Source organism: Vipera berus, assembly GCF_964194415.1.
Source record: "Vipera berus genome assembly, chromosome: 2".
NCBI lineage: Eukaryota > Metazoa > Chordata > Lepidosauria > Squamata > Viperidae > Vipera > Vipera berus.
The window spans coordinates 270,343,308-270,371,184 of NC_138203.1; the positions used below are offsets into that span (position 1 = coordinate 270,343,308).

General features: G+C 49.3%; 2 protein-coding genes across 11 annotated transcripts in view; one reads left to right on the plus strand and one right to left on the minus strand.

Annotated features, from left to right (window-relative positions):
- Nucleotides 1-2,368, plus strand: part of PRRC2A (proline rich coiled-coil 2A) — a 58,553-nt gene extending 56,185 nt beyond the window's left edge. For 2 of the 4 annotated variants that reach the window (XM_081321984.1, XM_081321986.1), the window contains 2 exons: nt 1,349-1,442; nt 1,563-2,368. In XM_081321984.1, the coding sequence (XP_081178110.1) occupies nt 1,349-1,442; nt 1,563-1,700 (232 nt within the window). In that variant the 3' untranslated portion in view covers nt 1,701-2,368. The remainder of the gene's footprint in view (nt 1-1,348; nt 1,443-1,562) is intronic. The other 2 variants (XM_081321983.1, XM_081321985.1) reach the window with 1 other exon arrangement.
- A 5,327-nt stretch (nt 2,369-7,695) lies between these two features.
- Nucleotides 7,696-27,877, minus strand: part of BAG6 (BAG cochaperone 6) — a 47,604-nt gene continuing 27,422 nt past the window's right edge. For all 7 annotated transcript variants that reach the window (XM_081321990.1, XM_081321993.1, XM_081321991.1 and 4 more), the window contains 10 exons: nt 23,789-23,958; nt 23,615-23,668; nt 20,731-20,833; nt 20,510-20,634; nt 16,280-16,426; nt 14,186-14,245; nt 11,017-11,160; nt 10,073-10,180; nt 9,202-9,348; nt 7,696-8,058 (listed from right to left, as the gene is read on the minus strand). In XM_081321990.1, the coding sequence (XP_081178116.1) occupies nt 7,960-8,058; nt 9,202-9,348; nt 10,073-10,180; nt 11,017-11,160; nt 14,186-14,245; nt 16,280-16,426; nt 20,510-20,634; nt 20,731-20,833; nt 23,615-23,668; nt 23,789-23,958 (1,157 nt within the window). In that variant the 3' untranslated portion in view covers nt 7,696-7,959. The remainder of the gene's footprint in view (nt 8,059-9,201; nt 9,349-10,072; nt 10,181-11,016; nt 11,161-14,185; nt 14,246-16,279; nt 16,427-20,509; nt 20,635-20,730; nt 20,834-23,614; nt 23,669-23,788; nt 23,959-27,877) is intronic.

A 27,877-nucleotide genomic window follows, 5' to 3' on the forward strand; every position in this document is an offset into this window, starting at 1 on the left:
GAGGAGAGGAGCGTTTCTTCCATTAGTTTGAATGAATCCATGTTTCCCAACCTGGCAATTTTAAGAGGTGTGGGCTTCAACTCCCAGAATTCTTCAGCCAGTCACTTCCTCCCACCGCTCTTAGCACGAACAATGCCTGTTGGATTTGGGAGGCGTTATTGTAAAAAAAAAAAAAGATGATGTTTAAGGAAGTTTTCGTGGTAGCATTTCAGTTTTTCATTTACCCATTTTAAATAAAGCATCTACAAGAAGACAGAACATGAGGAAAGAGGCTGTCCTGGACACGGCACCTCTTGACAGCCTCAAGTTTACCTCACAAGCTTCTGAAGGCTAATTTGTGGAGGGATAACTTAGTACAGGTAGTCCTCGACGTACGGCCACAATTGAGCCTACAATTTCTGTTGTCAAGGGAGAGATTGGTTAAGTGAGCTTTGTCCCACTGTACAACCTTTCTTGCCACCGCTGTTAAGTGAATCGCTGCAGTTGTTAACGTTAGTAACCCGGTTCTTAAGTGAATTCGGCTTCCCCGTTGACTTCGCTTGTCAAAAGGTTGCAAAAGCGGGTCACCTGTCCTTGGGATGCGGCAACGGTCCTAAATATGAACCAGTTTCCAGGCGTCTGAATTTTGATCACATACGTGATCACGGGGATGCTGCAAAAGGTCATTAGCGTGAAAAAACGGTCACAGGTCACATTTTTTTCAGTGCCGTTGCAACTTTGAACAATCACTCAACCAAACGTGCAAGTCCAGGATTGTGTGTAAGCTGCTGGGAGCTTCTTGAAGGAAAGATGGGAATCTTAAATTTTAACAATAAGTCCCAATTTTACAAGGGAAGCATTCCAAAGAAGGTTTTAAAGACTTGGCCTAGGCCAGGGGTAGGCAACCTTGGCTCTTTTATGACTCGTGGACTTCAACTCCCAGAATTCCTCAGCCAGCCATGCTCACGGCTGGCTCAGGAATTCTGGGAGTTGAAGTCCACGAGTCATAAAAGAGCCAAGGTTGCCTACCCCTGGCCTAATAAACTATCATTAATGCTTTTGCTTCTCCCTGTAGATAATTTTATTATTATTATTATTATTCTTTTGGAAGAGCAGAACATAAATCCGTTCTTCTTTTTACAACAACCAAACACCTGGCTTTTAGGATTTTCTGTTTAGAAAGAGAAACGGGATGTAAATGTTTTTTTTAAAAAAAATTCCCTGGGGAGGGGAAGGAGGGGAAACACACACAAGAGTTCAAACTGTTTTTCCTTAGAAGCGGAATCCTCAGAGCCCCACCGAGAGCCCAAGGCAAGGCTTGTCTGGGCTGCTTTTCCAAGGCTGAGAGTCTTTTTCCCTTGTCCTGCAGGCCTTTCTCTGGAGGCTTCAGTGCCAGGCTCAAATCTCCCGGGTCTGGCTACAGCGGCCTCTTCCGCGCCCAGCGCTTTGAGGTCTACCAGCAGGTGAGGCCGGCTCCTGGGGGCTAACCGAATGGCAGACGATGGATAAGCTGGCGGGGCCAGACTTTAAAGCCCCCCTCGTTCTCTTTTCCTTCCACTCCTCACCTTGCTCTCCTCTCTCAGCCAGATGTCCTTCGGTGGAACCCCCGCTGCTGGGAACGGGCAGCTCAACCCCGGGATGGAGCTCCCACCCGCCGCCTCGAGCCGGACACCCGTTCCCACACCGACAAGCAAGACCCCAATCTCTCCGGACACCACTAACCCAGAATACTCCTCCCTCCCCTTTGGATTTGGTTGACATCCTCTCCTCAGAATGATATATATATATATTTCTTTCTGTGTGGGTGGGGGTTGGGAGGGCTCTTTGCTGGGGCTCCTCCTTCCTCTCGGTTGATGTATCCTAAAGATGGGGTGGGGGTGTCTCCTTAACTCCTTTTCTGTTTATGTGGGGAGGGGGCACGCGGAATCTGTCCCCTCTGTTTAGGGGTGTTTAGGCTCTTAGTGGGATACTCGGAGTGTAATTTGGCGGGGGGCGGGGGGGGCAAGGATCAGGACTTGAGGAGGCTCCCAGCTGAATGTATTTTTGCTTAATTTCCTTTGGTTTCACCTGAGTTTATTTTTATTTTTTTTCCTGGGAGGGGCCGCGTTGCCTCTTGATCCGAGCGGGGGGGGGGGGAGCTGCTCTAAAGCGTGGAGTGTAAATATATATAAATATGAACATGTGAGGTCTTGCCTCTCCCCTCTTCTATTTATGGGAGTAGGGGGAGGCGTGCCTGGGAGCCTGCCTCCTCTCCTGTCTTATCTGCTCCCCTGAGTTCGAAATAGGAAGCGTTGAGTTTTTAAAAGGTGGTCGAGCTGGTTTGTTTAAATAAATAAAACCAAAAAAAAAGTTGTTTAAAAAAAACCAATAAAATAAAAAGATCAATCTGTTTGAGTTCCCCGGTCGTCAAATGTTTACTGATAAAAGACCCGAGTTTCATTTTTTAAAACCCATTAAGAGCCACCCCCTCTGGTTCAAAGTTCTGCATGATAATGACCTGAGAGGTTTACTCGAGAGTATTGCCTGAAACCAGCCTGACATGCAGTATATTGAGTAGTAAGTAGTCTTAGCGGGTTTGGAGCTGTGATCAGCAGCAATAGCACTTGAGGCTTAAATACCACTTCATGGTGCTTTACAGCCTTCTCTAAGCGATTTACAGAGCCAGCATATTGTGTGTGTCTCTCTCTCTCCCCCCCCCCCTTTCACCGGGAACAATCGGCCTGAGTCGATCTTGAGCCCGTCAGGATTGAACTGCTGGCAGTCAGCAGAATTAGCCTGCAATACTGTATTCTAATGTGGGACACGATGGCTCAGTGGGTTAGGACGCTGAGCTTGTCGATCAGAAGGTCGGCAGTTTGGCAGGTCGAATCCCGAGTGCCGCGTAGCAGAGTGAGCGCCTGTTACTCGTCCCAGCTTCTGCCAACCTAGCAGTCCGAAAGCACGTAAAAAATGCAAGTAGAAAAATAGGGACCACTACAGTGGGAAGGTAACAGCGTTCCGTGCGCCTTTGGCGTCTAGTCACGCCGGCCACATGACCACGGAGACGTCCTCGGACAAGCGCTGGCTCTTCGGCTTTGAAACGGAGATGAGCACCGGCCCCTAGAGTCGGAAACGACTAGCATGCATGTGCGGGGGAACCTTTACTGTATTCTAACCACTGCGCTATTAGCCACTTGTTCAATAAAATTATGACGATGCCTTAGAACAAGTAGGAAGGAAACCTCATAGCAAGTGTTAAGATCTATCCAAGAATCTGAGGGCAGAGTGTCACGTGGCATTTTCCTCCTGTGTGGTCCACAGAAGCTCTCGGGTGGGGCAGGGAGAGAGGACTACAGATGAATGACTAGTGATAGAAAAGGTTTTCTTCGACCGTTCTAAGCTAACTAAACCTTAGGCTGCTGGTGTGAGATTTGTGCACCACCGAAGGAAATGGCAATATTGAAATCAGACCTCTTTAAATTGTGCCATCAACCACACAGATTTTCTTCAGAATTAACCTGTCCCCAGGTTTTCTACTTGGGTTTCTTCAAATTCCAGGTTTGTTTGTTGGTTGGTTTGTTTTCTTCCATACTGTCAGATGGAAAACTATTGCCTGCACCATTATGAATGACATGAGTAGGTGCTGACGCATCAAAAGCCCTTGGAATATATTTTTCTACAACGTGTTTCCGTATTGCTTGTTGACAAGTTGGTTCTAAAAGGCAGAAGCTGTCAATTCCAAGTTTGGTTGCTGTACCCGATATCATTAATTTGGCCTCCTTTATATTTAAGTGGTCCAATTTAACAATAATAAATGCAGACCGACACCCGAGTCCCAGAAATTCTGCAATTCGCAAGTTAAAAATATTTTTTAAATAGCAACACAAGAAGCACAAACAAACATGGCAGAGAAAAGAACCAGGAAAGAAAGAAAGGAAAGAAAAAGAAAGAAAGAAAGAAAGAAGGAAGGAAGGAAAGAAAAAGAAAGGAAAGGAAAGAAAGAAAGAAGGCCTCAATCATCCTTGCCAAAAGGCTGGGCAAAAAGCCACATCCTCGGGGTCCTGCAAAACTCCAGTAGAGTGGAAGCTGTTTTGGGTGGGCGAGAGAATGCTTCATTCCAGAGAGCAGATGCTGCTAACGTGGGTGTACTTTTATTTTATTTTTTTATTTTAATTCCATTTATATCCCGCCCTTCTCCGAAGACTCAGGGCAGCTTACAAGCTTATCAGTAGCCTTCATTCTATGTATATGCCTGCTTATTAGGGCTTTCACACACACACCCAAGCGGCATTATTACAAAGTCAGCTTATTGCCCCCAACAATCTGGGTCCTCATTTTACCTACCTCGGAAGGATGGAAGGCTGAGTCAACCTTGAGCCTGGTGGGATGCGAACCTACTTTGTGGCCCCCACAGATGAAATTGCTCAATCAATGGAACCCAGGGTATACCAACCCTGCCAGGTGAAAAAAATGGCTGGGCTGAAACAATGGGAGACAAGCGATCCCTCTTTGTAGGGTAGTGACCAGCGCTTCGAATCACACCTAAAAGCAAACTGGCAATCACTGCAGCTTGTGATGAGGGCATACTGAGGCGCACCCATAATTGTAAAGTGCCCACTGCATTCTACATTAGCTGAAGCTTCTGAATGGTCTTCAAGAGCAACCCCGTGTAGAGTTCATTTCAGTAGTCAAGCCATGAAGTGATGGGCAGGCCAAGCTCTAGGGGCCTGGGGCCTAAAACATGAAGAACGGTTACAGGAACTGGGCACGGCTAGTCTAGTGAAGAGAAAGACCAGGGGAGACATGATAGCAGACTTCCAATATTTGAGGGGCTGTCACAGGGAGGAGGGGGGGTCAACCTATTTTCCAAGGCACCTGAAGGCCAGACAAGGAATGACGGATGGAAACTGATCCAAGGAGAGATTCAACTTGGAAATAAGGAGAAATTTCCTGACAGAACAATCAACCATTGGAACAGACTGCCTTCAGATTTTGTTGGTGTTTCATCACTGGAGGCTTTCAAGAAGAGACTGGACTGCCGTCTGTCAAATGGTGTAGGGACTCCTGCTTGGGCAGGGGGTTGGACTAGATGACCTACACGGACCCTTCCAAATCCTATTCTATTTGAGGTTGAGATGGAGAAAATTCTCCATACAACGGTCTAATCAAGGAACTACTAAGAACACTCCCACCAACACTGACAGGGGAAGCCATTTCTATATAAACAACAAACCACTCCTAGCGGTGATGTTACCCAGATGGGTAATGAAACGTCTGCAAGAAAAGCACCAAGCTCAGAAAGCAGCAAGGACCTCAAACGTTCCTACGTTTCAGCAGTTTTGCAGACCAACTACAAGTAATCCCCAAGTTACGAGCATTCCCTGGCCTAAGCCAACATTCGAAGTTACGCGATAAGCGCCCCCTAGTGTTTACAAAAGTCCCAAAATTACACATGTTGCCGCACCAAAGCAGTCGTTCATCCTTACGGAACACCGCAGTGGCACTGCAACATTCACCCTGACTATTCCCCCACCCGCCCCCCGGGTCTCCCTGGCCTAGGCACTAGGCCTATGGATACTCACTTTGCAAAGATCGAGAGATCCTTCGCTTTCTTAGTTGTTTCGCTGCTTCCTGCGGTGCATTCACAGAGAATAGAGGCCTAAAGTAATGCAAGATGACGCGAGATCAATGGCACAAGATCTCACACTACTGATCTTGCATGATCTCACAATAGTTTAGGCCTCTGTTCCATGCAACAGAGAATGGAACAAAAGCTGGGGGAGAATGGACCTCCGGAAGCACATGCCTGCTGTCCACAGCCTGTTCTGGGCCTCGGAGGCCCAGAACGGGCCTTCCAAGCCCCACTAAAGCATCCCCTGGCATCATTTCCAGGCGGCAGCAGCCCAGAAAAGGCCTCCGACACCCGGAAATGACACCAGGGGATGCTTCAGCTGGATTCTGAAGGGTTGATCTGGACGTCAGAGGCCTTTTCCAGGTTGCTGCCACCAGGAAATGATGCTGGGGGATGCTTCAGTGGGGCTCCAAAGGTCTGCTCTGGGCCTCGGAGGCCTCCTCTAAACCAGGGCTTTTCAACCTTTTCACCCATTGTACCACTTTTAGGATATGGCAACATCCAAGTACCACCAGTCGCCTAGCAAGGTGTCAAAAACTTGATGACCAAAAAAAGGAAAAAAGTGATGTACAGGTAGTCCTCAACTTACAACAGTTCGCTTGGTGACTGTTTTGAAGTTACAACGGCACTGAAAAAAGTGGCCCACAAGCCACAGCCGAGCAAGACACCTGCCTGCCCGCCTGGTGGCGCTCTTCCTCCTGTCCGAGGATTTCATTGTTGTGAGCATTTCTGTTGAGGATTGGCAGCGGGATTGGGGTGGGGGTATGTTTGGTTTTTATTCCCCCCTCCCATCTGCTGGGTGGTTGCAGCAGGTTCGGGTCACTTCACATGACCCTGGGCCACTGTGACCGTCATAAATATGAATCAGTTGCCAAGCATCTGAATGTAAATCACAAGACCCTGGGGATGCTGCAACATTCCAGCTGATCGGCGCTTCTTTTGGGCGCAGCAGAAGCGCCAGGATCAGCGCCGAGCTCCAGCTGGAGCCTGGCACTGATCCTGGCGCTTCCGCTGAGCCCTGACAGCCGTGCAGCTCCAGCCGTCTGTCGCTCAGGCTTGTGCGGTGCTGCCACTGGTTCAGCTCATTCTCCTCCCCCGCTACCACTTTTCTAGGATAGTTGCGTACCACCTGCCAAGTGCCAATGTACCACAGGTGGTACCCTTACCACTGGTTGAATAGCCCTGCTCTAGGCCTCCAAGGCCCAGAACGGAGACCGTGGGCGGTGACCGTGCTTCCAGAGGTCCATTCTGGGCCTCGGAGACCACCCTCTGCTCTTGCCAGGAGCAGGGAGAGGCTGGAGACAGATCTTCACAAGGTGAGTATCTCGCCACGGCAGGATGGGGGGAGGGGAGCAATTGTGGGCCCCCAGGTGAGGAAGCCTGAGGTATTTCAGTGGGTCAGGGCAGGCCTTGGGTGGTCTGAAGATGGCCTGTTCCATCACTATCCTCACCCCCCATGGCCTTCCCCAACGAGATACTTCATGTTCACTTAACAAGCCGCGCATTCGCCCACGCATTAAACTAGCAAGCGCCTGAGCGAAAGTTGGGAGTGAATCACGTTCAAGGGACGAGATTCACGCCTACGAATCTCCCGAGTTACGAATGGAACGGGCAGCCTTTACATTCGTAACTCGAGGACTATCTGTACGGTGAAAACCTAAGTCCCAAATCCACCTGTTTAGTCAGCTTCTTACTTAAATTCAGTGTCCGAAAACTGAGATTCCCCCGCTCTCCACGTGGAGTCTGTGAAAGCTGCTTCTTGATCTCAGTACACCTTGCATTGTTAAGATGTCTATGGAGATTCTCAAGTCATCCAGGTCATGGTTGTCTCAAGAGATGCTTTTTCAAAAAAAGAACCGGTGAAGCTTCTTGGGTGAGAAGCGAAACCTCTTCTTCCTCAAGGTAAAAACACAGTCCAGTTGCCTTTGGGAGAACACACCATTGAGACGCCTTGCACTGTTAATGCTGCACAGTGTACAATGACTAAACTAAAGCTGAAGCCCGTGTGGTTCCTTTTACGCCTCCCTTCTGGCTGTGTGAGCCAGAAACGACATCAGCTTGGCAAAAATAACTCCAGACAATGAAAGGCGCTACAAAGCATAAAATCCGCAATAGATTTTTATTTTTTTGAGGGGGAGGAAGAAAAAAAACCCCACAACAACTGGATCTAGACATGTGGTTTTATTTATTGATTTTGGCAGCAGCTTGGGGATTGGGGGAGGGGAATAGTCACTGCAACCATGGGGGAAAATAAATGGAATTTAAATATTTGGCCTGAGAAAGGAGTGGGTGTCTGCATCAATCACATATGGAGTGAGGCCAGCCTTGAGGAACAGGCCCTGGCCTCAGGCGCTTCCGGCCAGCCCCTCTTAGGAGTCCTCAGCCACAAAGGCCTGCTGGGCACTGGGAAAGCGCTGAGGATTGAAGCTGGGATCAGCCTGAAGTTTTTCCTGCAGATCAGATTTCAACTGGGGGGGAAAAAGTGGGGGGGAGGAGAAAGCAGAGCATCGATTAGCCAAAGCAATAGCACTTAGAATTATATACCGCTGCATAGTGCTTTAGAGCAGGGCTTTTCAACCTTTTCACCCATTGTACCACTTTTAGGATATGGCAACGTCGCCTAGCAAGGTGTCAAAAACTTGATGACCCCCACAAAAAAGGAAAAAAGTGATGAAGTACAGGTAGTCCTCGACTTACAACAGTTCGCTTAGTGACTGTTCGAAGTTACAATGGCACTGAAAAATGTACCCCCCTCCCCGCAAGCCACAGCCGAGCAAGACACCTGCCAGTCTGCCCGGTGGTGCTCTTCCTCTTGTCCGAGGTTTTCATTGTTGTGAGCGTTTCTGTTGAGGATTGGCAGCGGGGGTGGGGTGGAGTTTGGTTTTTATTCCCTCCCCCCCCCTCTGCTGGGTGGTTGCAGCAGGTTTTGGTCACTTCACGACCCTGGGACACAATGAATCAGTTGCGAAGCATCTGAATGTTAATCACAAGACCCTGGAGATGCTGCAACAATCCAGCTGATCGGCGCTTCTTCTGGGCTCAGCAGAAGCACCAGGATTGGAGATGCTGCAACAATCCAGCTGATCGGCGCTTCTTCTGGGCTCAGCAGAAGCACCAGGATCAGCGCCAAGCTCCAACTGGAGCCTGGCGCTGATCCTGGCGCTTCCGCTGAGCCCTGACAGCCCTGCAGCTCCAGCCATCTTTCGCTCAGGCTTCTGCGGTGCTGCCACCGCTTCAGCTCATTCCCTTCCCCCGCTACCACTTTTCTGCCGGGTGCCAATGTACCACAGGTGGTACCCGTACCACTGGTTGAAAAGCCCTGCTTTAGAGTCCTCTCTAAGTGGTTTACAGAGTCAGCATATTGTCCTCCCACCACCCGCTCCTCTCACCCCATCCCGCCACAATCATTTTGCCCACCTTGAAAGGCCGAGTCAACCTTGAGCCGGTCAAGATTGAACTCCTGGCTGTGAAGCTGAGTCAGCTTGCAATACTGCATTCCAACCACTGCACCACCAGGGCCCTTTATGGCAACTGCCCCTTTCTATTAAGGAAGCCTCTGGGACCTGCCATTGTGCCCTCTGTGTGACCCACAGCCAAGGAACACATCCCACCTGCTGCTGGTAGCCATCTTGCAATGCCGGATCAGCAAGGTCTCGGTTCAGGCTCTCGGCGCTCGTCAAAGGTTTTGCTCCGACTGCTCTCGCAGCTTTGTTGACGGCCTCTGACAGGAGCAATGAGGGGCCATCACCCTGCATTGTCTGCAAAAAAATTTTTTTTAAAAAAAATCTAAGCATCAGTGAAATTTTATACCGCATTTCCCTGAAAGTTAGGCCTACACCAAAACTAAGCCCGACCTTGATTTTTGGGGGTGGGCCTAATATAATCCCTATCCCAAAAATAAGCCCGTTTGGGGACAAGGCACACACCTAAAAATCAAGTTAGGGCAGGGCTGGGGGTGTGGAGCTGCCCCATCCGACCCGCACCCACTTACCATGCAGCCAGGCCTCTTCTTGCCGGCCCACTTCTGAGGCCTCTTCTGCAGCCAGGCCTGCATTTCCCAGTCACAGGGCTTTCTCGGCTGCTGAGGCCTGGAAAGGCCTGACTGCAAAATGCAGGCCCAAATACAGCTGCAGAACTTCAGCCCCAGAAGAAGTGGACTGGCTGGGTGGGGCTGTCAGTGCCGAAGGTGAGGTAAGGCCTAACCTGAAAATAAGACCTGGAGCCTTTTTCGGAGGGAGAAGGAAAAAAAAAGGACCCAGTCTCATTTTCAGGGAGGCAACGTACATAAACGGGGTTTCTCTGAAAATAAGACTGGGTCTTCTAGTCTTTTAGTCCAACCCCCGTTCAAGCAGAAAACCTCATACCATTCTAAACAAATGGCCATCCAATCTCTTCTTTAAAACCACCTTTTTAAAAAAAAAAAACACAACACTCCAGGCAAATGAGTGTTCTTGCCCACCTTGCAAGAGGGCCCGGTCTCACCTTGCGCCGCTTAGCTGGCATGCCACTCAGATAAGCGTCACTGAGGGGAGGCTGTTGCTTGAGCTTGCGCTGGCTCTGGATGTCCTCCCGGATGATGGGCACCCACTCCTGGCAGAGGAGAAGGGGAGAGGAGAGATTCCGGGAACTGGTTAACGCCCTTGGTGCTCTCTGAGCCTGCTTGTTTTCTTACATATGTTTCATTATCCAAACTAGGTAACATCATCATCAGCGCTAGCATCTCAGTGATGATATTAGCAATAGCAATAGCACTTAGACTGATATACCGCTTCATGGTGCTTTCCACCCTTCTATAAGCCAGGGCTCCCGAGCCCTCAGGCCGTGGCCTGTTTGAAACCGCACCACGGGAGAAATGGGCAAGCATGCGCCTGCGAAGCTCCAGTCACATGAGCGGCAGGCACTTTTGTGCAAAGCTCCATTCATGCAAGCAAAGGGGGCTTGTGCTCGCGACGCTCCATTCACGTGAGTGGAGCGTGCGCACGCGTCTCTCAAATAGAGCTGCGCATGCGCACCTGTCACTCACATGACACACACAAGCCCCTTACACATACACCAGGCCGGGCCACCAAGCTGGAAAAGTTGGGGACCGCTGCTCTAAGCGGTTTACAGAATCAGCATATTGCCCCCCCCCCGCCAACAATCTGGCTCCTCATTTTCCGACCTATGATGGAAATCTGAGTCAACCTTGAGCCAGTGAGACTCGAACGGCCAAACTGCTGGGCAGTCAGTAGAATTAGCCTGTAATACTGTACTCTAACCACTGCGCCACCACAGTTCTGTTATCTAGTTTAGGTAATGAAACGTCTGCAAGCAAGCAAACTCAAGAGAGCGCCAAGGACCCCCTCACCCCCCACAATGTGCTCTGCACTAGGCGGGGGTCCTCCTTCCCCCCCCCCCGTCCCTTTTTTCCATCCAAGGGAACTCACAGGGGGCACAGCAGCAGCCCAGGGCTCCACGTCGGAGGCAGGAGGCTCCCCCTGCTGCAATTCCTCACGTTCCGGCTCCCCTCGCTGCTGGGGCATGGCTTCTTCCGCCGTCGTAGCTGGGGCCGGGGAGGCCGCCGTCTCTCGCTGCAAAAGAGAGGAAAGAGCAGGGATGCACTGAGGAGCCTCACAAAGCCAGACCGAGCCGTCACAACATGGTGTCCACGCTGCTAACATCCGTTATTGCTTGGCGAGATGAAGAAGTAGCCGTTTCATATGTTAAACCTGTGTATTGTTTTAAAAGATTAGTTTAAGGTTGGGAGGAGGGATGAGTAGGAATGCACTTTCAAGGCCATCTAACTAAAGAAGATAAGGCCTTGGCGGGTCTTCTAACAGAAGGGAAACTTGATTCTTTAAATTAATTGGAGAATGTGATTAATGACAAAATTAGAAAGGTGGAGAATTGTGTTTTAATATATTGTGCAAGGGGCGGAGATTTCAGATTCCAGCTTCCTTCGAGCAAGCATTTGCCGGTGTATTAGGCTGAATAAAGGACTTTTAAGGTAAACAATGCCTCAGAGTCACTTGAAAAGCCCATACGTCGGACACTTGACACATGGTCTACGGTTGGCTTTGCCTTGAACTCTACTCAGGAGCTGCAGCTGTCCGGAATGTGCTGGCATGGGCAGTCGAGATACCTTGGTATCATCAGCTGCGTTGCCCGACGGTGGGTTTCTGGACGCAATTCAAGGTGCCACTGATCAACCATAAAGCCCTATCCCTCCATATTGGTAGTCCTCAGCCATGGGGGGAGGGGGTCGTGATTGGCGTTGTTACGCAATCGTGGTTGTAAATGCAAAGTCACGTGACCGCAAGATCTATGGATTGGTCAGCAGGAGGCCAGGCACCAAGCGAAGGGAAAGAAGCCGGAGGGACTTTGCAATTTTTCTCCGCTGGTTTCTTCACTGACTTTCCGGGAGGTGAGATGACCAGGAACTCTTTTAAGGACTGGTTGTTCAGCGCCACTGCAACTCTGAACGGTCATAAAGCAAGTGGTCGGCAAACAAGGACTCCACGTAGCTTCTACCCATCTCAGTCTGAGACAGTTGGCATGCTCTGTTTAAATAATGTCATCCAGGGAGACCCAGCAAGCTGACTTTTTTCCCTGTCACCCTGGTGACCGCCCTCTAAAACAGCTTTTCTTTGTTCCATGCTATCCCACCTTGGCTCCGTTTGAACCTGGTTCTATCGCCAAACCTGGATTAGAATGAACCCATCACGGCCGGCTCGTTGTGAACTTTGCAGCCAGACAACAGAAACCAGGGAGGGAGGGAGGAAGGGAGGGGGAGGATTGGAATGTACAAGCGGCTGGGCGGGAACTGAGGAATTTGTGCGTACCCTCTGTGGCCTGAGGAATTTGTGAGTACTGTCTGAGGCCTGGGAGAATCTCGACACCTCAAGGTCGAACGGTGAGAGCATGTGAGCCGAGCAGACTGTTTCCCAAAACAAAGAGATTGCACTGGATTGGTGGAAACTGGACAGTGGGCGGTAGGGGGAGGGGAGGCGGGATTTTAACTATGCAGCTTTTCGCACAAAAAACGTCAGAACTGGCTTTGCTTCTACTGTGCCTATGTGGATCCATCAGTAACGCTATACTCTTGGTAAAATAATGTCCCAGGATTTTCTTTTGCTGCATATGTCAATGGGACGGTTGATACCCTAGGCCAGGGGTCGGCAACCTCAGCTCTTTTATGACTCGTGGACTTCAACTCCCAGAATTCCTGAGCCAGCTATGCTGGGAGTTGAAGTCCACGAGTCATAAAAGAGCCGAGGTTGCCGACCCCTGCCCTAGGCCAAGGGCTCTTTTATGACTCGTGGACTTCAACTCCCAGAATTCCTCAGCCACAGGCCAAGGGTAGGCAACCTTGGCTCTTTTATGACTCGTGGACTTCAACTCCCAGAATTCCTGAGCCAGCCGTGAGCATGGCTGGCTGAGGAATTCTGGGAGTTGAAGTCCACTAGTCATAAAAGAACCAAGGTTGCCTAATCCTGGCCTAGGTTATTGTTTCTCACCCTTGGCAACTTTTAAGATGTATGGATTTCAACTCCCAAAATTCCTCAGCCAGCCATGTTGAAGTGGTCAAGGTTAAGATGTACTACTCTAGGTGATGCTCTGGGGTTGTTGTTGCTGTTTAATGATTGTTGTTGCTTTTTCCAGACTTTTTTGGATTGTCGAGTCTATGTTCTTACTGGTTAACTAAAGGTCAGGTTAACTAAATGGCGAGGGTCCGGGATATTTGAGGGAACACCTGCTGCCAGCATCAAGCTCCCTTCGTCCAGTGCGCTCCCACAGGGAGGGTCTTCTCAGGGTGCCACCGGTTAAAGATTGCCGGCGGGTAACACCCATGGGTAGGGCCTTCTCAGTGGGTGCGCCTGCCCTGTGGAACCAGCTGCCTGCGGAGCTTAGGACTGCCCCCGACCTCCGTTCATTCTGCCGGGACCTGAAGACCTGGCTCTTCGAGCTCTCTGGCCCAGGCTGAGAATTTTTTAATTTTAATTTTAACTGGGTTTTTTATTTTTCTCAGGGTTTTATTTAATCTTTTTTAATTTGTTTTAATGTTTGTATTGACTTTAAACCGCCCTGAGTCCTTCGGGAAAGGGCGGTATATAAATCTAAATAAATAAATAAATAGACCAAGAAGACTGACTGAAAAGTCCTGTTCCTTTTCTTTAATGCAGGATCCAATCTGGGCCAGTCACTGGGACCCGAGATTTTGTCTTGCTGGAGCCCATCCACAAGGAACATCCCCCTAGCAGTGTGTGTGCCTGTTCTGTGTGTGGGATTTATATAATGCCTCTGGTATGTGGCTCTTTAAGATGCTGATTGAGGTTGGTGGTAAATCAGCACTCCTGCCGACTGACAAGAGGCCTTTTATTTAATGTTCCAGAGGAGAAAATTTCATTCTGCATGGTAGAAGCAGCAGCTCACAGCAAGGATCCCCGATCTCGTAATGCGCCCCACATTTGAAGGGAAAAAAAACTGAAGATCTCAACAGACGCAAATCATCACCTACAGCCTCCAAGCACTACAATTACCTCACACTTGTCCATCACAGTCTGCCCGGAAGTGTGCTAAAAAACAAAACAAAAAAACACACCTCCCACTCCATACCTGCATGGTCTCTGGAGCCTGTTCTGCAATCTGGACGTCCATGGGCTCTTCAGGAGCGGGCTGAGAAGGTGGAAGGAAAAAAAGGTATCAAAGCCACGGCAGTGCACTCTGGGTTTTCCACTGCCATCTTTCCTCTTCTGGACCCTGCTCTGCTCACACCCAAAATCTTGGAGGCAAAGCAACACTATAAAGCAGGACGACACTAAATCTTAAACCAGCTTGTAAAGGGTGTATGTGGAAAAGTTGAAAGCTGGTTGTTTAAAAAAAAAGGTAAAAAAGATGCTAATATTTACAGTGATCTCATATCCTTTCACTGTAAATATTAGCATCTTTTTTACCTTTAAAAAAAAACGTGGTGGCTCAGTGGGTTAGGACGCTGAGCTTGTCGATCAGGTCGGCAGTTTGGCGGGTCGAATCTCAAGTGCCGCATAGCAGAGTGAGTGCCTGTTACGCGTCCCAGCTTCTGCCAACCTAGCAGTTCGAAAGCATGTGAAAAATGCAAGTAGAAAAACATGGGCCACTACGGTGGGAAGGTAACAGCGTTCTGTGCGCCTTTGGCATCTAGTCATGCCGGCCACATGACCACGGAGACGTCCTCGGACAAGCGCTGGCTCTTCGGCTTTGAAACGGAGATGAGCACCGGCCCCTAGTCGAAAACGACTAGCACACACGTGCGGGGGAACCTTTACCTTTACCTTCTACATATCCTTTATTATAAAGGACAGTCCCTTATTTCCGAAAGCTATCCTATAGATTTTTATTTTTTAAAAAAAAACCTCACCTTTGATCTTTATTTAGGTCATTCTTAAAATAAATCAACAGATACAGTTTGATTTTAGATATTTTCACTAGAATGTTACTTCTTGTAAAAGTTTTTCGTGGTTTTGCTCTCGATTTTTCCTTTGCAAAGCTAGGTTATAAACAAAAACCCATTAACATTTCTTTATCCTTATCAGCCTCCTTCAAATCTGTCCCTTTTCTGGGTTTGTTCTTTATTTTTATTTTTTTCCCAATAGTCACCCTAGCACTACGCACTAACCACACCTGACCACACATGCCCCATTATCACAACACTCATGCTACTACTGGCTTGCTTACTAATTAGATTTGTATCCCGCCACAATCACAGAAGACCCTTGATTAGTTCACAATCATAAACATAACCATAATAAATCTTATAACTACCTTAAAACATACCAAAGCAGAGACCGCCCCCCTCTGTCAGCTGCCACCTTATGCTTACTTGTGCTTCACTGCTTTGCAGTGATAAGACTGCCTTGAACTGGGGGAGAGGGGAAAGGAAGGGGGGAATGTTTGGGAATACGAAAGTTAGTGCTGTAGCTCCTCGAGATGCTGCCTCAAGGTCACCCAGCTAAGGAGGAGGAGGGAGCCACATACCAAAGTACGCCTGGACCCATCATTATGAAAACATCTTGCCGGAACCTGATTGGACACACCCGAGTGGACAATGTGAGAGAGCGAAGGGAGGGAAAAGTAGAACTTAGGGATTTTGAAAAGAGATTCTCAGTTCTGGCTTTGCAATACTGCAATTTACTTGATCTCTAATAAACGATGCCTTTCTCAATAAATAGAGCCAAGGATCCTTTCTAACTAGAGGTTTAAGTTGTGGCAGGTCTGACACCCTGAAAAAAACCCAAAAACCCCCGGAAAAGCTATTTTCAATTTTTTTTCTGGAAGGAAGGTCATTTGTGTATGTGCTTATTTATTTAGTTACTTAAGTTACAACTCTGGAGAGCTCGCAATTCAATGTCGGAAACGCATGGACCTCCAATGGGAGACTATTCCAAAGGGCCCATCACATCGCCGAAAAAGACTTCCCGGCATTGTCCATCCCAACCTCCCCGCAAATGAAGCACCACCAGCCACTTCCTCTTGCACAGTTGACGTTCTTAGGCCAATTCCAGGGTGGAGATTACCAAAGGACTTGACTGGGTAGTCACCTCTGAGCCCTGAGCTTTATCCTGCCAGCTGAAAACTAGGCTCTGCTTTGGCCACAGCTGCCGGTCCCCACCCAAGCTCTAGGAATTTCCTTTCCCTCCTCTTTTGACCCATTGATTTCACAATGCCCCTTACCTGTGGGAGGTCTCCCACCCTGCGGACATACTGCAGGATCTGTTCCTCTGTGACTGGCATGTGCTCCAGGATGACCTGCAGACGCATGCTCATCATAGTGGTGAGCCAGCTCACCAAGGACGGGTTCATATCTGCTGACATCCGCCTCTGGTGAGAGGAGAGAGGAGAGGAGAGGAAAGGAGAGGGGAGGGGAGGGGAGATGGAGGACGAGGAGAGGGGAGATAGAGGAAGAGAAGGAGGAAGAGGGAAGGAGAGGAGAGGAAGGGAGAGGAGAGAAAAGGAGGAAGAGGGGAGGGGATAGGAGAGAAAGAAGAAGAGGGGAGGGGAGTGGAAAGGAAAGGAAAGGAGGAAGAGGGGAGGAGAGGAAGAGGAGGAAGAGGGGAGGGGAGGGGAAAGGAGGGGAAAGGAAAGGAGGAAGAGAGGAGGAAAGAGGAGAGGAGAGGAAGAGGAGGAAGAAGGGAGGGGAAAGGAAAGGAAAGGAGGAAGAGGAAGAGGGGAGGAAAGAGGAGAGGAGAGGAAGAAGAGGAAGAGGGGAGGGGAAAGGAGGGGAAAGGAGGAAGAGGAAGAGGGGAGGAAAGAGGAGAGGAGAGTAAGAGGAGGAAGAGGGGAGGGGAAAGGAAAGGAAAGGAGGAAGAGGAGGAGGAAGAGGAAAGAAGAGGAGAGGGGAGGGGAGGAGAGAAAAGGAGGAAGAGGGGAGGGGAGGGGAGTGGGGAGGGGAGATGGAGGACGAGGAGAGGGGAGATGGAGGAAGAGGAAGAGGAAGAAGAGGAGGAAGAGGGGAGGGGAAAGGAGGGGAAAGGAAAGGAGGAAGAGGAAGAGGGGAGGAAAGAGAGGAGAGGAAGAAGAGGAAGAGGGGAGGGGAAAGGAAAGGAAAGGAGGAAGAGGAGGAAGAGGGAAGAAGAGGAGAGGGGAGGGGAGGAGAGAAAAGGAGGAAGAGGGGAGGGGAGGGGGGAGATGGAGGACGAGGAGAGGGGAGATGGAGGAAGAGGAAGAGGAAGAAGATGAGGAAGAGGGGAGGGGAAAGGAGGGGAAAGGAAAGGAGGAAGAGGAAGAGGGGAGGAAAGAGGAGAGGAGAGGAAGAAGAGGAAGAGTGGAGGGGAAAGGAAAGGAAAGGAGGAAGAGGAGGAAGAGGGAAGAAGAGGAGGGGAGGGGAGGAGAGAAAAGGAGGAAGAGGGGAGGGGAGGGGAGTGGGGAGATGGAGGACGAGGAGAGGGGAGATGGAGGAAGAGGAAGAGGAAGAAGAGGAGGAAGAGGGGAGGGGAAAGGAAAGGAAAGGAGGAAGAGGAAGAGGGGAGGAAAGAGGAGAGGAGAGGAAGAAGAGGAAGAGGGGAGGGGAAAGGAGGGAAAAGGAAAGGAAAGGAGGAAGAGGAAGAGGGGAGGAAAGAGGAGAGGAGAGGAAGAAGAGGAAGAGGGGAGGGGAAAGGAAAGGAAAGGAGGAAGAGGAGGAAGAGGGAAGAAGAGGAGAGGGGAGGGGAGGAGAGAAAAGGAGGAAGAGGGGAGGGGAGTGGGGAGGGGAGATGGAGGACGAGAGAGGGGAGATGGAGGAAGAGGAAGAGGAAGAAGAGGAGGAAGAGGGGAGGGGAAAGGAAAGGAGGAAGAGGAAGAGGGGAGGAAAGAGGAGAGGAGAGGAAGAAGAGGAAGAGGGGAGGGGAAAGGAAAGGAAAGGAGGAAGAGGAGGAAGAGGAAGAAGAGGAGGAAGAGGGGAGGGGAAAGGAGGGGAAAGGAAAGGAAAGGAGGAAGAGGAAGAGGGGAGGAAAGAGGAGAGGAGAGGAAGAAGAGGAAGAGGGAGGGGAAAGGAGGGGAAAGGAAAGGAAAGGAGGAAGAGGAAGAGGGGAGGAAAGAGGAAAGGAGAGGAAGAAGAGGAAGAAGAGGAAGAGGGGAGGGGAAAGGAGGGGAAAGGAAAGGAGGAAGAGGAAGAGGGGAGGAAAGAGGAGAGGAGAGGATGAAGAGGAAGAGGGGAGGGGAAAGGAGGGGAAAGGAAAGGAAAGGAAAGGAGGAAGAGGAAGAGGGGAGAAAGAGGAAAGGAGAGGAAGAAGAGGAAGAAGAGGAAGAGGGGAGGGGAAAGGAGGGGAAAGGAAAGGAAAGGAGGAAGAGGAAGAGGGGAGGAAAGAGGAGGAAGAGGGGAGGGGAAAGAAAAGGAAAGGAGGAAGAGGAGGAAGAGGGAAGAAGAGGAGAGGGGAGGGGAGGAGAGAAAAGGAGGAAGAGGGGAGGGGAGGGGAGATGGAGGACGAGGAGAGGGGAGATGGAGGAAGAGGAAGAAGAAGAAGAGGAGGAAGAGGGGAGGGGAAAGGAGGGGAAAGGAAAGGAAAGGAGGAAGAGGAAGAGGGGAGGAAAGAGGAGAGGAGAGTAAGAGGAGGAAGAGGGGAGGGGAAAGGAAAGGAAAGGAGGAAGAGGAGGAGGAAGAGGGAAGAAAAGGAGGAAGAGGGGAGGGGAGAGGAGTGGGGAGGGGAGATGCAGGACGAGGAGAGGGGAGATAGAGGAAGAGGAAGAAGAGGAGGAAGAGGGGAGGGGAAAGGAAAGGAAAGGAGGAAGAGGAAGAGGGGAGGAAAGAGGAGAGGAGAGGATGAAGAGGAAGAGGGGAGGGGAAAGGAGGGGAAAGGAAAGGAAAGGAAAGGAGGAAGAGGAAGAGGGGAGGAAAGAGGAAAGGAGAGGAAGAAGAGGAAGAAGAGGAAGAGGGGAGGGGAAAGGAGGGAAAGGAAAGAAAAGGAAAGGAGGAAGAGGAGGAAGAGGGAAGAAGAGGAGAGGGGAGGGGAGGAGAGAAAAGGAGGAAGAGGGGAGGGGAGGGGAGATGGAGGGACGAGGAGAGGGGAGATGGAGGAAGAGGAAGAAGAAGAAGAGGAGGAAGAGGGGAGGGGAAAGGAGGGGAAAGGAAAGGAAAGGAGGAAGAGGAAGAGGGGAGGAAAGAGGAGAGGAGAGTAAGAGGAGGAAGAGGGGAGGGGAAAGGAAAGGAAAGGAGGAAGAGGAGGAGGAAGAGGGAAGAAAAGGAGGAAGAGGGGAGGGGAGAGGAGTGGGGAGGGGAGATGCAGGACGAGGAGAGGGGAGATAGAGGAAGAGGAAGAAGAGGAGGAAGGGAGGGGAGGGAAAGGAAAGGAGGAAGAGGGGAGGAAAGAGGAGAGGAGGAAGAAGAGAAAGGGAAAAAGGTCTCTGTCCGTTCTCAGACAAGTGAGCAAACAGGCAGGCGGTTCTGAGCAAACGATCCAGACCTTACAGAGAACCCCATGCCTGTGACTTGTACCGAACAGCCAGTTTCCTGGCTCATAAAATATTTTCAAACCTGGTGCTATCGGAAAGCTTCTTCGAATTACCAGAATCAGGGACCAAAACTAAGAAACCTATACAGGTAATCCTGGGCTTAAAATCGAGCCCAGATTTTGGCCATAAGTCAAGCTGCCATGTAACCAACCAGACTCCATTTTGTAATTGTTAAGCAAATCGTGTGGCCATTAAGGGAATCGGATGATCTTAAGTCTGAATCCACTCTGGGTTTTGGTGGGGTTTTGTGTTTTTTTTTGCCAGAAACCAACAAAAAAGTCGCAAAACATGATCACAGGACCACAGGATGCTAACTGATCATAAATGCAGATTAGACGCCAAGCGCCTTAAATGCAATCACAGGACCTCAGTGATGCTACTACTGCAGTGGTGACTTTAAGGATGGTTTGTAAATAATTTTTTCCAACTCCATCGTAACTTCAAGCACTCATCAAGGGGACTCTCTACCTGTAGTGGCGATGGCGATATGCGGGTCGTCTCAAATTACGACCCCCTAATGAGCCCAAGATTTCTGTCACTAAGCGAGGCACTCGTTAAATGGGCTGTGCCCCATTTTATGATCTTTCTTGCCACAGTTGTTAAGTGAATCACTCAGACTGTTAAGTTACTACCAAGGTTGGTCCGTGAATCTGGCTTCCCCGTTGACTTCTGAGTGTCAGAAGGTCGCAAAAGGGGATCGCGTCACACACACACACACACACACACACACACACCGGGACGCCGGGACGGTCATAAATATGAACCAGTTGCCAAGCATCCAAATTTCGATCACGTGACCGTGAGGATACTGCAACGGTTGTTAAGTGTGAAAAGCTGTCATAGGTCACTTTTTCCACTGCTGTTGTTAACTTCGAACGGTCACTAAGGCAACTCCATCTCCAGGTTACACCAAAAAAAAGTTCTCAGATCTTCAAGAGGTCCTCCTCCCTCAAAAGAGGCCAACTGTCTGTCACTCACAATCCGGTCGTTGATGACTGTGGTGAGGGCCGCCTGTTCCCCTCGTAAGCAGTAAAGATTCAGCGCCAAGCACTCAAAGAGGCCCTGGTTGCACAGCTCAAGCAGTCGGTATCCAAAGGTGTGATCTAGAAGAAGAAAAAGTGGCAAACGTCAGCAAGGCCAGCTTAACGGGTTTTCTCCCGCAAACCTTCCTTCAAGGCTGCGTCTCGCCTTCTTCTTACCGGTGCAGTGCAAGATATGCGTGGCGATTCGGTTGAACTGCTCCTGCAGGAACTCCAGATTGGTGCGGGTAATGTCAACCCCATCTTGGACTTGGACAGAGGCCTGGTGGGGGGGGAGGTAGGTAGGGAGGAATCCCCCCCAAAAAACAAACAAAGTAACAGACCCAAAAGCCCAGAGCCTTGGTGGAGCAGTGGGCTAATGCCTCCTTAAGTAACACCAGCTGCCTGCAATTAGTGCAGGTTCGAGTCCCACCAGGCTCAAGGTTGACTCAGCCTTCCATCCTTCCCAGGTAGGTAAAATGAGGACCCAGATTGTTGGGGGCAATTAAGCTGACTTTGTAATAATGCCGCTTGGGGTGTGTGTGAAAGCCCTAATAAGCAGGCATATACATAGAATGAAGGCTACTGCTAAGCTTGTAAGCCGCCCTGAGTCTTCGGAGAAGGGCGGGATATAAATGCAATTAAAATAAAAATAAATAAAATAAATAAAAGGAATTCTGGATTATTGCCCTGAAATAGGAGTGAACGGACCCGGGTGCAGGTTTATGAGTGCTTATCCGGAGCGTTGTGATTGCTGTTTGGGACCTCCCAAAAACATAGCACACCTGGAAAATTAGGGCAAGTTTTCATTTGTAGGGAATTGCCAAGCCGCTGCTTTTCAGAGCTGGCCAGGTGTGCAGAATTAAGTGAGGAGGGTGGTGGTGTGGGACTGCACTGAACAGCACTATTTTCTTTTTACAAATGAAAAAAAAAAACCCAACTTCCCTTCGGAACAGAACCTCTGCCTTTTAAAGAGTAAAGGAACCCAGCACGTAGGTCTGAAGCCTGGCTGAGGAATTCTGGGAGATGAAGTCCACAAGTCATAAAAGGGCCACGTTTGAAGACCCCTCCAAAGGTAGTTGTCCCAAAGGTGCTTTTTTTTTTCTTCAGGAGGCAACCAGACTTCCTTGGTTTTTCTTTGAAGGCGTTTCGCTTCTCATCCAAGAAGCTTCTTCGGCTCTGACTGGAGGGTGGGAAGTGGACGGATTCATAAGTCCTTGCAGACAGGCTGGTCATTTGCCTTCTTTTAGAGCAGGGGTGTCAAACTCAATTTCATTGAGGGCCGCATCAGCATTGCGGTTGCCCTCAGGGGGCCGGGTGGGTATGGTCAGGGTGGGCGTGGCCTACTGGGTGGGCGTGGCTAGAGTGTGTATGGCCTACTGGGTGGGCGTGGCCAGCTCTACATCGTTCGCATCAAGGGTGCCTATGGGGGCCTGGGCAGGAGTGGGACAGATCTGGGGGTCTCTGGCAGAAGGAGGGTCTCTGGGCCAGGGCCAAGGCAGTGGGGGCCGTTCCCTCACTGTTTCCAGGATGGCTTCGCGGGCCGCATGAAACCACTTCGCGGGCCGGATCCGGCCCCCGGGCCTTGTGTTTCACATGTCTGTTTTAGAGTGTCATTGAGTTCACCTGGGGGTTTTTGTCTTGTGTCCTCGGGGGGGGGGGAGGTGTCACCCGAGTAGTGCAAACTTTCAGCAGTTCCAAGAAGGCTCCACACCCATTTGCACTTACTCGGGTGACCTTGAGGATACAGTTAAATCTCCAAGTGGCCTCAACGACTCTCTAAAAAAAATGCAAGTGACCAGCTGTCTGCAAGGAGTATAAATCCTTCCATTCCCCACTATCCAGTCAGAGCTGAAGGATGAGATGAGAAATGTCTTCAAAGAAAAAAACACAAAAAAACCCCAAGGCAGTCCACTTGTCTCTTGAAAAAGCACCTTTCGTACAACAATGACCTGGATGACTTGAGAATCTCCACAGGCTTTATAAGTAGTCCTTGACATACAACCGTCATGGAACCTGCCCCTTATGGTCGTATGTCCGGCTGGTCACACGACAAAACCCAATTTTACCACCTTTTCGTGGCAGTTAAGTGAATCACCAGTCTTCAGTCAATCTGCCACCAAACACATAGCACGGTTGTTAAATCACCCAATGGCTTGTTTATTGACGTGGCTTTGCTAAAAACTGAAAGTGCCAGCGTCCAGCAAAAAACCATGGTATGGGACACAGTCACGTAACGTGGGGCGCTGCAAAAGGGCTGTAAACGTTGCCGAGGGTCCGAAGTTCAATCAGCCGACTACGGAGAGGGCCCGGCTGTCAGAACTCTGAATCTGGGTCACAGGTCCCTTTTTCAGGTCAGTCGTAACTATGAATGGTGACTTAGTGACCGGTTGTACGTCAAGCATTCTGCGTACATGCAAAAGGTGATCCAAAGATGTCCCAACAGTCCCAGAGGTCAGAGAGAGAGAGAGCTCTGAAGCGGCCTGCATCCATCTAAACCAGATGTGGGTATTTTACGGCCCTTGGGCAGTGGCCTGCAGCAGTGGCAACAAGGGGCGGAGCAACGGCAGTGTCAGGGGCGGGGTAATGGTGCACATGGAAGTGGCATCGGTGAAGGGCGGGGCAGGGGCAGCGTCAGGGGTGAGGCGGCAGTGCCAGGGGGTGGAGCAAGAGCAGTCCCAGTTTCTCATAGGGCCCCTTGGGAAAAATTAATTGCCCACCCCTGATTTAAAGCCACCGGCCTCACAGTTCAAAGACTGATATTATAGTATGCTGGGTTTTGTTCGGGTGCAACTGACAAGCTGGATGCCAAATTGTGATTGTATATATTTAAATTTTATTTGTTACTTATTATTTTACTCTAGAATTTTTAGATGGATACTCCTTCGAGCGCTTCTACCTTGCTCTGGTCTTTTGACTGTGATGATAAGACACTGACTTGGCTCGACCCAACCCACTGACGCCTTCATCTCCACAAGCTGAGGGGCCAGTTGCGGTTCCCGTTCGCCAGCCCAAACCACACAGCTCCATCAAAGCAGAGAAAGGAAAGCGGACTCAGACTTACAAAACTCTCCTGGACGTATTCCTCCAAGCCATTAATTAAACTGTAGGTGGCCATCTGAAAGAACCCAAAGAGAAGGCTGTGATTAGCCTGTGAAGGCAAAGAGCAGCAAGGGGAAAAAAAAGAAAAAGAAAAAATGGAGAAGGAACATCCAGGGTCAAGAGAGAGTCATCTCACCCGGACGTTGCGGTCGGTGGGCTCCTGACCGTGCAGGTACTCTTCCCGGAAAAAATGGCTGAGCTGGGGCTGAATCCGCTGCAGGGGCTGGAACTGGCCGTGAAGCAGCATCACCATGTCAACCATGGAGAAGTTCTGGCAGATCAAAGATAGCAGGTCTCCAAAGAAGCCTGGAAAAAAAAACCAAGACAGGAGTATAAATAAATAAATAAATAAACAAGGGGTTGTCACCGGTCCCTCAAAAGTCCTGGTCCAGACCAGCAGGACCAATAGGTAAAGGTCAAGGTTCCCCCGCACATGCATGCTAGTTGTTTCCGACTCTAGGGACCGGTGCTCATCTCCGTTTCAAAGCCGAAGAGCGACTTCCGGTGGCGACGCGACACCGAAGACAGCCGTTTTCGGGCTGCCCGCTCCGCAGCTGTGTTTTTCCATCGTAAACAGCGCCGATCAGCTGTTTAGATGGATTTGAAGCCCCCTCCTCGGGAGAAGAGGAGGGGGTGAGGCCCCAGGTAGGGGTTGAGCTCTCCGGGGCCGCCTGAGCTGAGAGTTTGGGCGGCTGAAGGATTGAGCAGCCCCCGAAGCCTGGGTTGCTCCGAGCTGCGCAGCGCCCCTGCTCCGGGATTTATGGAGCAGAGCCAGGCGTTAGCAACCACCCCTGCCAAAAGGAAATACCTTTGATTATCAAGATGCAGGCAGAGCGGTACAGGAGGTCAAGGTGATGTGGACTCTTATCTTTACTCTCTAGCTCAATGGATTTTATAGCTTCAAAGTGAAAGTGCGCAATAAGTGAAAGTGGGGGAAGATGGCGGCTAAAACTTCTAAAGCTCTTCGGAGTGCGGGGTCTTCCCTGGTGCAACAGACCTCATTGCAAGCTTTGCTTCCTCCTGCACCTCCTCCGGCATTGACGCTTAAGGATTTACAAGATGCTCTTGGAAAGCATTCACAATTGATGTCTGACATGATGGATGAAAAGCTGAAAAAGTTGGAGGAGAAACTGGAGAAGAAGATGGAAGAGAAGTTTAGAGCAATGAGGGTGGACATGTTGTCTATGATTGAATCTGTAGCTGAATGTGTGCAACAGCTGGATGAAAAAGTGAAGGATCTCAGTTAAAAGAACTCTATATTAGAAGCAAAAGTATCAGAAAATGAAAATATAAGGGATAAAATGGACGGAGAATTGAGCCTTGCTCAGTATCATCAGATGCAGTATGCTATTAGAATCAGGGGTTTAAAGGAGAACTGTAAAGAAGATTTAAAGCAGCTGATTTCTGAGGCTCTGGAAGAGGTATTGGGCCAGCCAGCATCTGAAATTGAGGGAAATATGGACAAAATTTTTCGTGTAAATTCATGGATTGCAAGACAAAGGAAGTTACCCAGAGATGTGGTGGTCTATTTTACAAAGAGAGTAATTAGAGATGAAGTTATTCAAGCTGCCTATGATACTAAACTGGTAGTGGCTGAGCAAGAAGTCTTGGTTTTAAAAGAGATTCCTCCGAAGATTTTAAGGAGAAGGAAAGATTTTGCATTTTTAGTACAGGAACTTAAGAAATGTGATATTAAGTTTAGATGGGAGATTCCAGTTGGACTGGTGGTGACGCATGAAGGTAAAAGACATCGTCTGGTTACTGTGGCCCAGGCACGTGATTTTTATAGCAATGTGTTAAAAGCAACCCCCCTATCATTTTTGGAAGCTGTTAAGGGATACGGCGAGGGAAAGCTTCAAGATGTTGCAGACAGACAGATAGAGGACAATGGTGTTGGAGGGGATCAAGATACAGTTTCATTGGATGTTGCAGGAGGCCAGAGGAAGACGCATGCCGCCTTAAGAAGAGCGAGACGAGAGCAAGAGCAAGACCAGCAGATAGTTATGGAATCTCCAAAGTGTATTTACAGTGAAGATGTGGGAGGGGCGCGGTCCAAAGAAGTTTTGGGGGTCATGACAGACGTGCTCCAAAAGTTTTGGGGCGTTAAGATTGCTGATTAAATTTTTAAATTAGTATCTTAATGGATTAAATTTATCATAGAGGAGAAAGAAAGTTTTTTTTTAATATGTAACACAATTTAAGATGGATGTTATTTGCTTGTTAGAAAAGTATATTAGGGTTATGGACTAAAAGTGTGTGTTGAACTAAGAATGGGTATGCAAGCTCCTAATTAACAATAAGTTGTCTTACAGACTGCTTAACCCTTTTTTCTTTTTACTCTTTTTATTTGAACTCAAGGATGACTTGGAACGAGACATTTGGTGTGATACATGCAAGAATTATTTTTGATTATGGTTTAGTTTGGTTGGAGATTATTAAGGTTAATAGATAGGCGCTTTTGGCGCGTAACTGAGAATTTGTTTATTTTTTTTTCTTTGAAATTAATATGAATAAGGACTGGGATTAAGAAAATCTATTCTGAGTAAAGCTTTTTTTTTGTTTTTCTCTTTTTCTTTTTTTACTTTATTTGTAATATTAATATTGTTTGTATTCATTTTACATGAGCTAGAGGGAGATAGAACTAATAGTTTATTGCTGATAACATAGGGGTGCTTATGTTTGTTTTTTTGATTTTATACCCTGTATTTAGCTCTGGGAAGTCGGGGGGGGGGAGGAGGGAATGGGGGGAAGGGATAGGGAGGGTTGGGTGGGGGTGGGGGAGGGGGGGATTAAAGTTAAAATGTATTGTAAAACTTTTTAAATAAAAAAAAAAAGCCGAAGAGCCAGCGCTTGTCCGAGGACGTCTCCGTGGTCATGTGGCCGGCATGACTAGACGCCCAAGGCGCACGGAACGCTGTTACCTTCCCACCGTAGTGGTCCCTATTTTTCTACTTGCATTTTTTACGTGCTTTCCAACTGCTAGGTTGGCAGAAGCTGGGACGAGTAACAGGCGCTCAGTCTGTTACGCGGCACTCGGGATTCGACCCACCAAAATGCCGACCTTCTGATCGACAAGCTCAGCGTCCTAATCCACTGAGCCACCCCGTCCCACATTAGAATACAGTATTGCAGGCTAATTCTGCTGACTGCCAGCAGTTCGATCCTGATGGGCTCAAGATCGACTCAGGCCGATTGTTCCCGGTGAAAGGGGGGGGGAGAGAGAGACACACACACACAATATGCTGGCTCTGTAAATCGCTTAGAGAAGGCTGTAAAGCACCATGAAGTGGTATTTAAGCCTCAAGTGCTATCGCTGCTGTTGATCACTGCTCCAAACCCGCTAAGACTACTTACTACTCAATATACTGCATGTCAGGCTGGTTTCAGGCAATACTCTCGAGTAAACCTCTCAGGTCATTATCACGCAGAACTTTTAACCAGAGGGGGTGGCTCTTAATGGGTTTTAAAAAATGAAACTCGGGTCTTTTATCAGTAAACATGAGCCACCGTGTCCCGTTCGCAGGACCAATAGCGCTTTACAAATCCTTAGTAAGACCACACCCGGAATCCTACATCCAGTTTACATTACAAGAAAGGCGTTGAGACTTTGGGGGAAAGTGCAAAGAAGAGCAACCAAGAAGATTAAAGGGCTGGAGACTAAAACACACGAAGAAAGGTGGCAGGATTTGGATTTGGCCAGTCTAGGGGGGGGAAGGGCTAGTGGGGACGTGGCAGCACTATTCCAGTGTTTGGGGGGGATTGTCACAAAGAAGAGGGGGTTGACTTGTTTTGCAAAGCACCAGAGGGGGCAAGACAAGAAAAAAACAGATGGAAACTAAACCAAGGAGAAAAACAACCTGGAATTCCTGGGAATACCTTGGGGAGCACCTGCTGCCGGCGTCAACTTCCCTCCGCCCAGTACGCTCCCACAGAGAGGGCCTCCTCAGGGTGCCACCGGTCAAAGAATGCCGACTGGTGGCCCCCAGGGGGAGGGCGTTCTCTGTGGGTGCGCCGGATTTATGGAACCATCTTCCGGTCGAGCTCCGGATGGCGCCTGATTTCCGCTCCTTCCGGCGCGATCTTAAACCCTACCTTTTTGAACAAGCTGGCCTGGCCTGATGGGATGGGGTTGGGTTTTATAAATTGATTTTAACTTTTTAATCTGTACTAATTTATTACGGGCATTGCTGTTTAATTACTTTTTAATTTTTGTATCTTGTTTTTT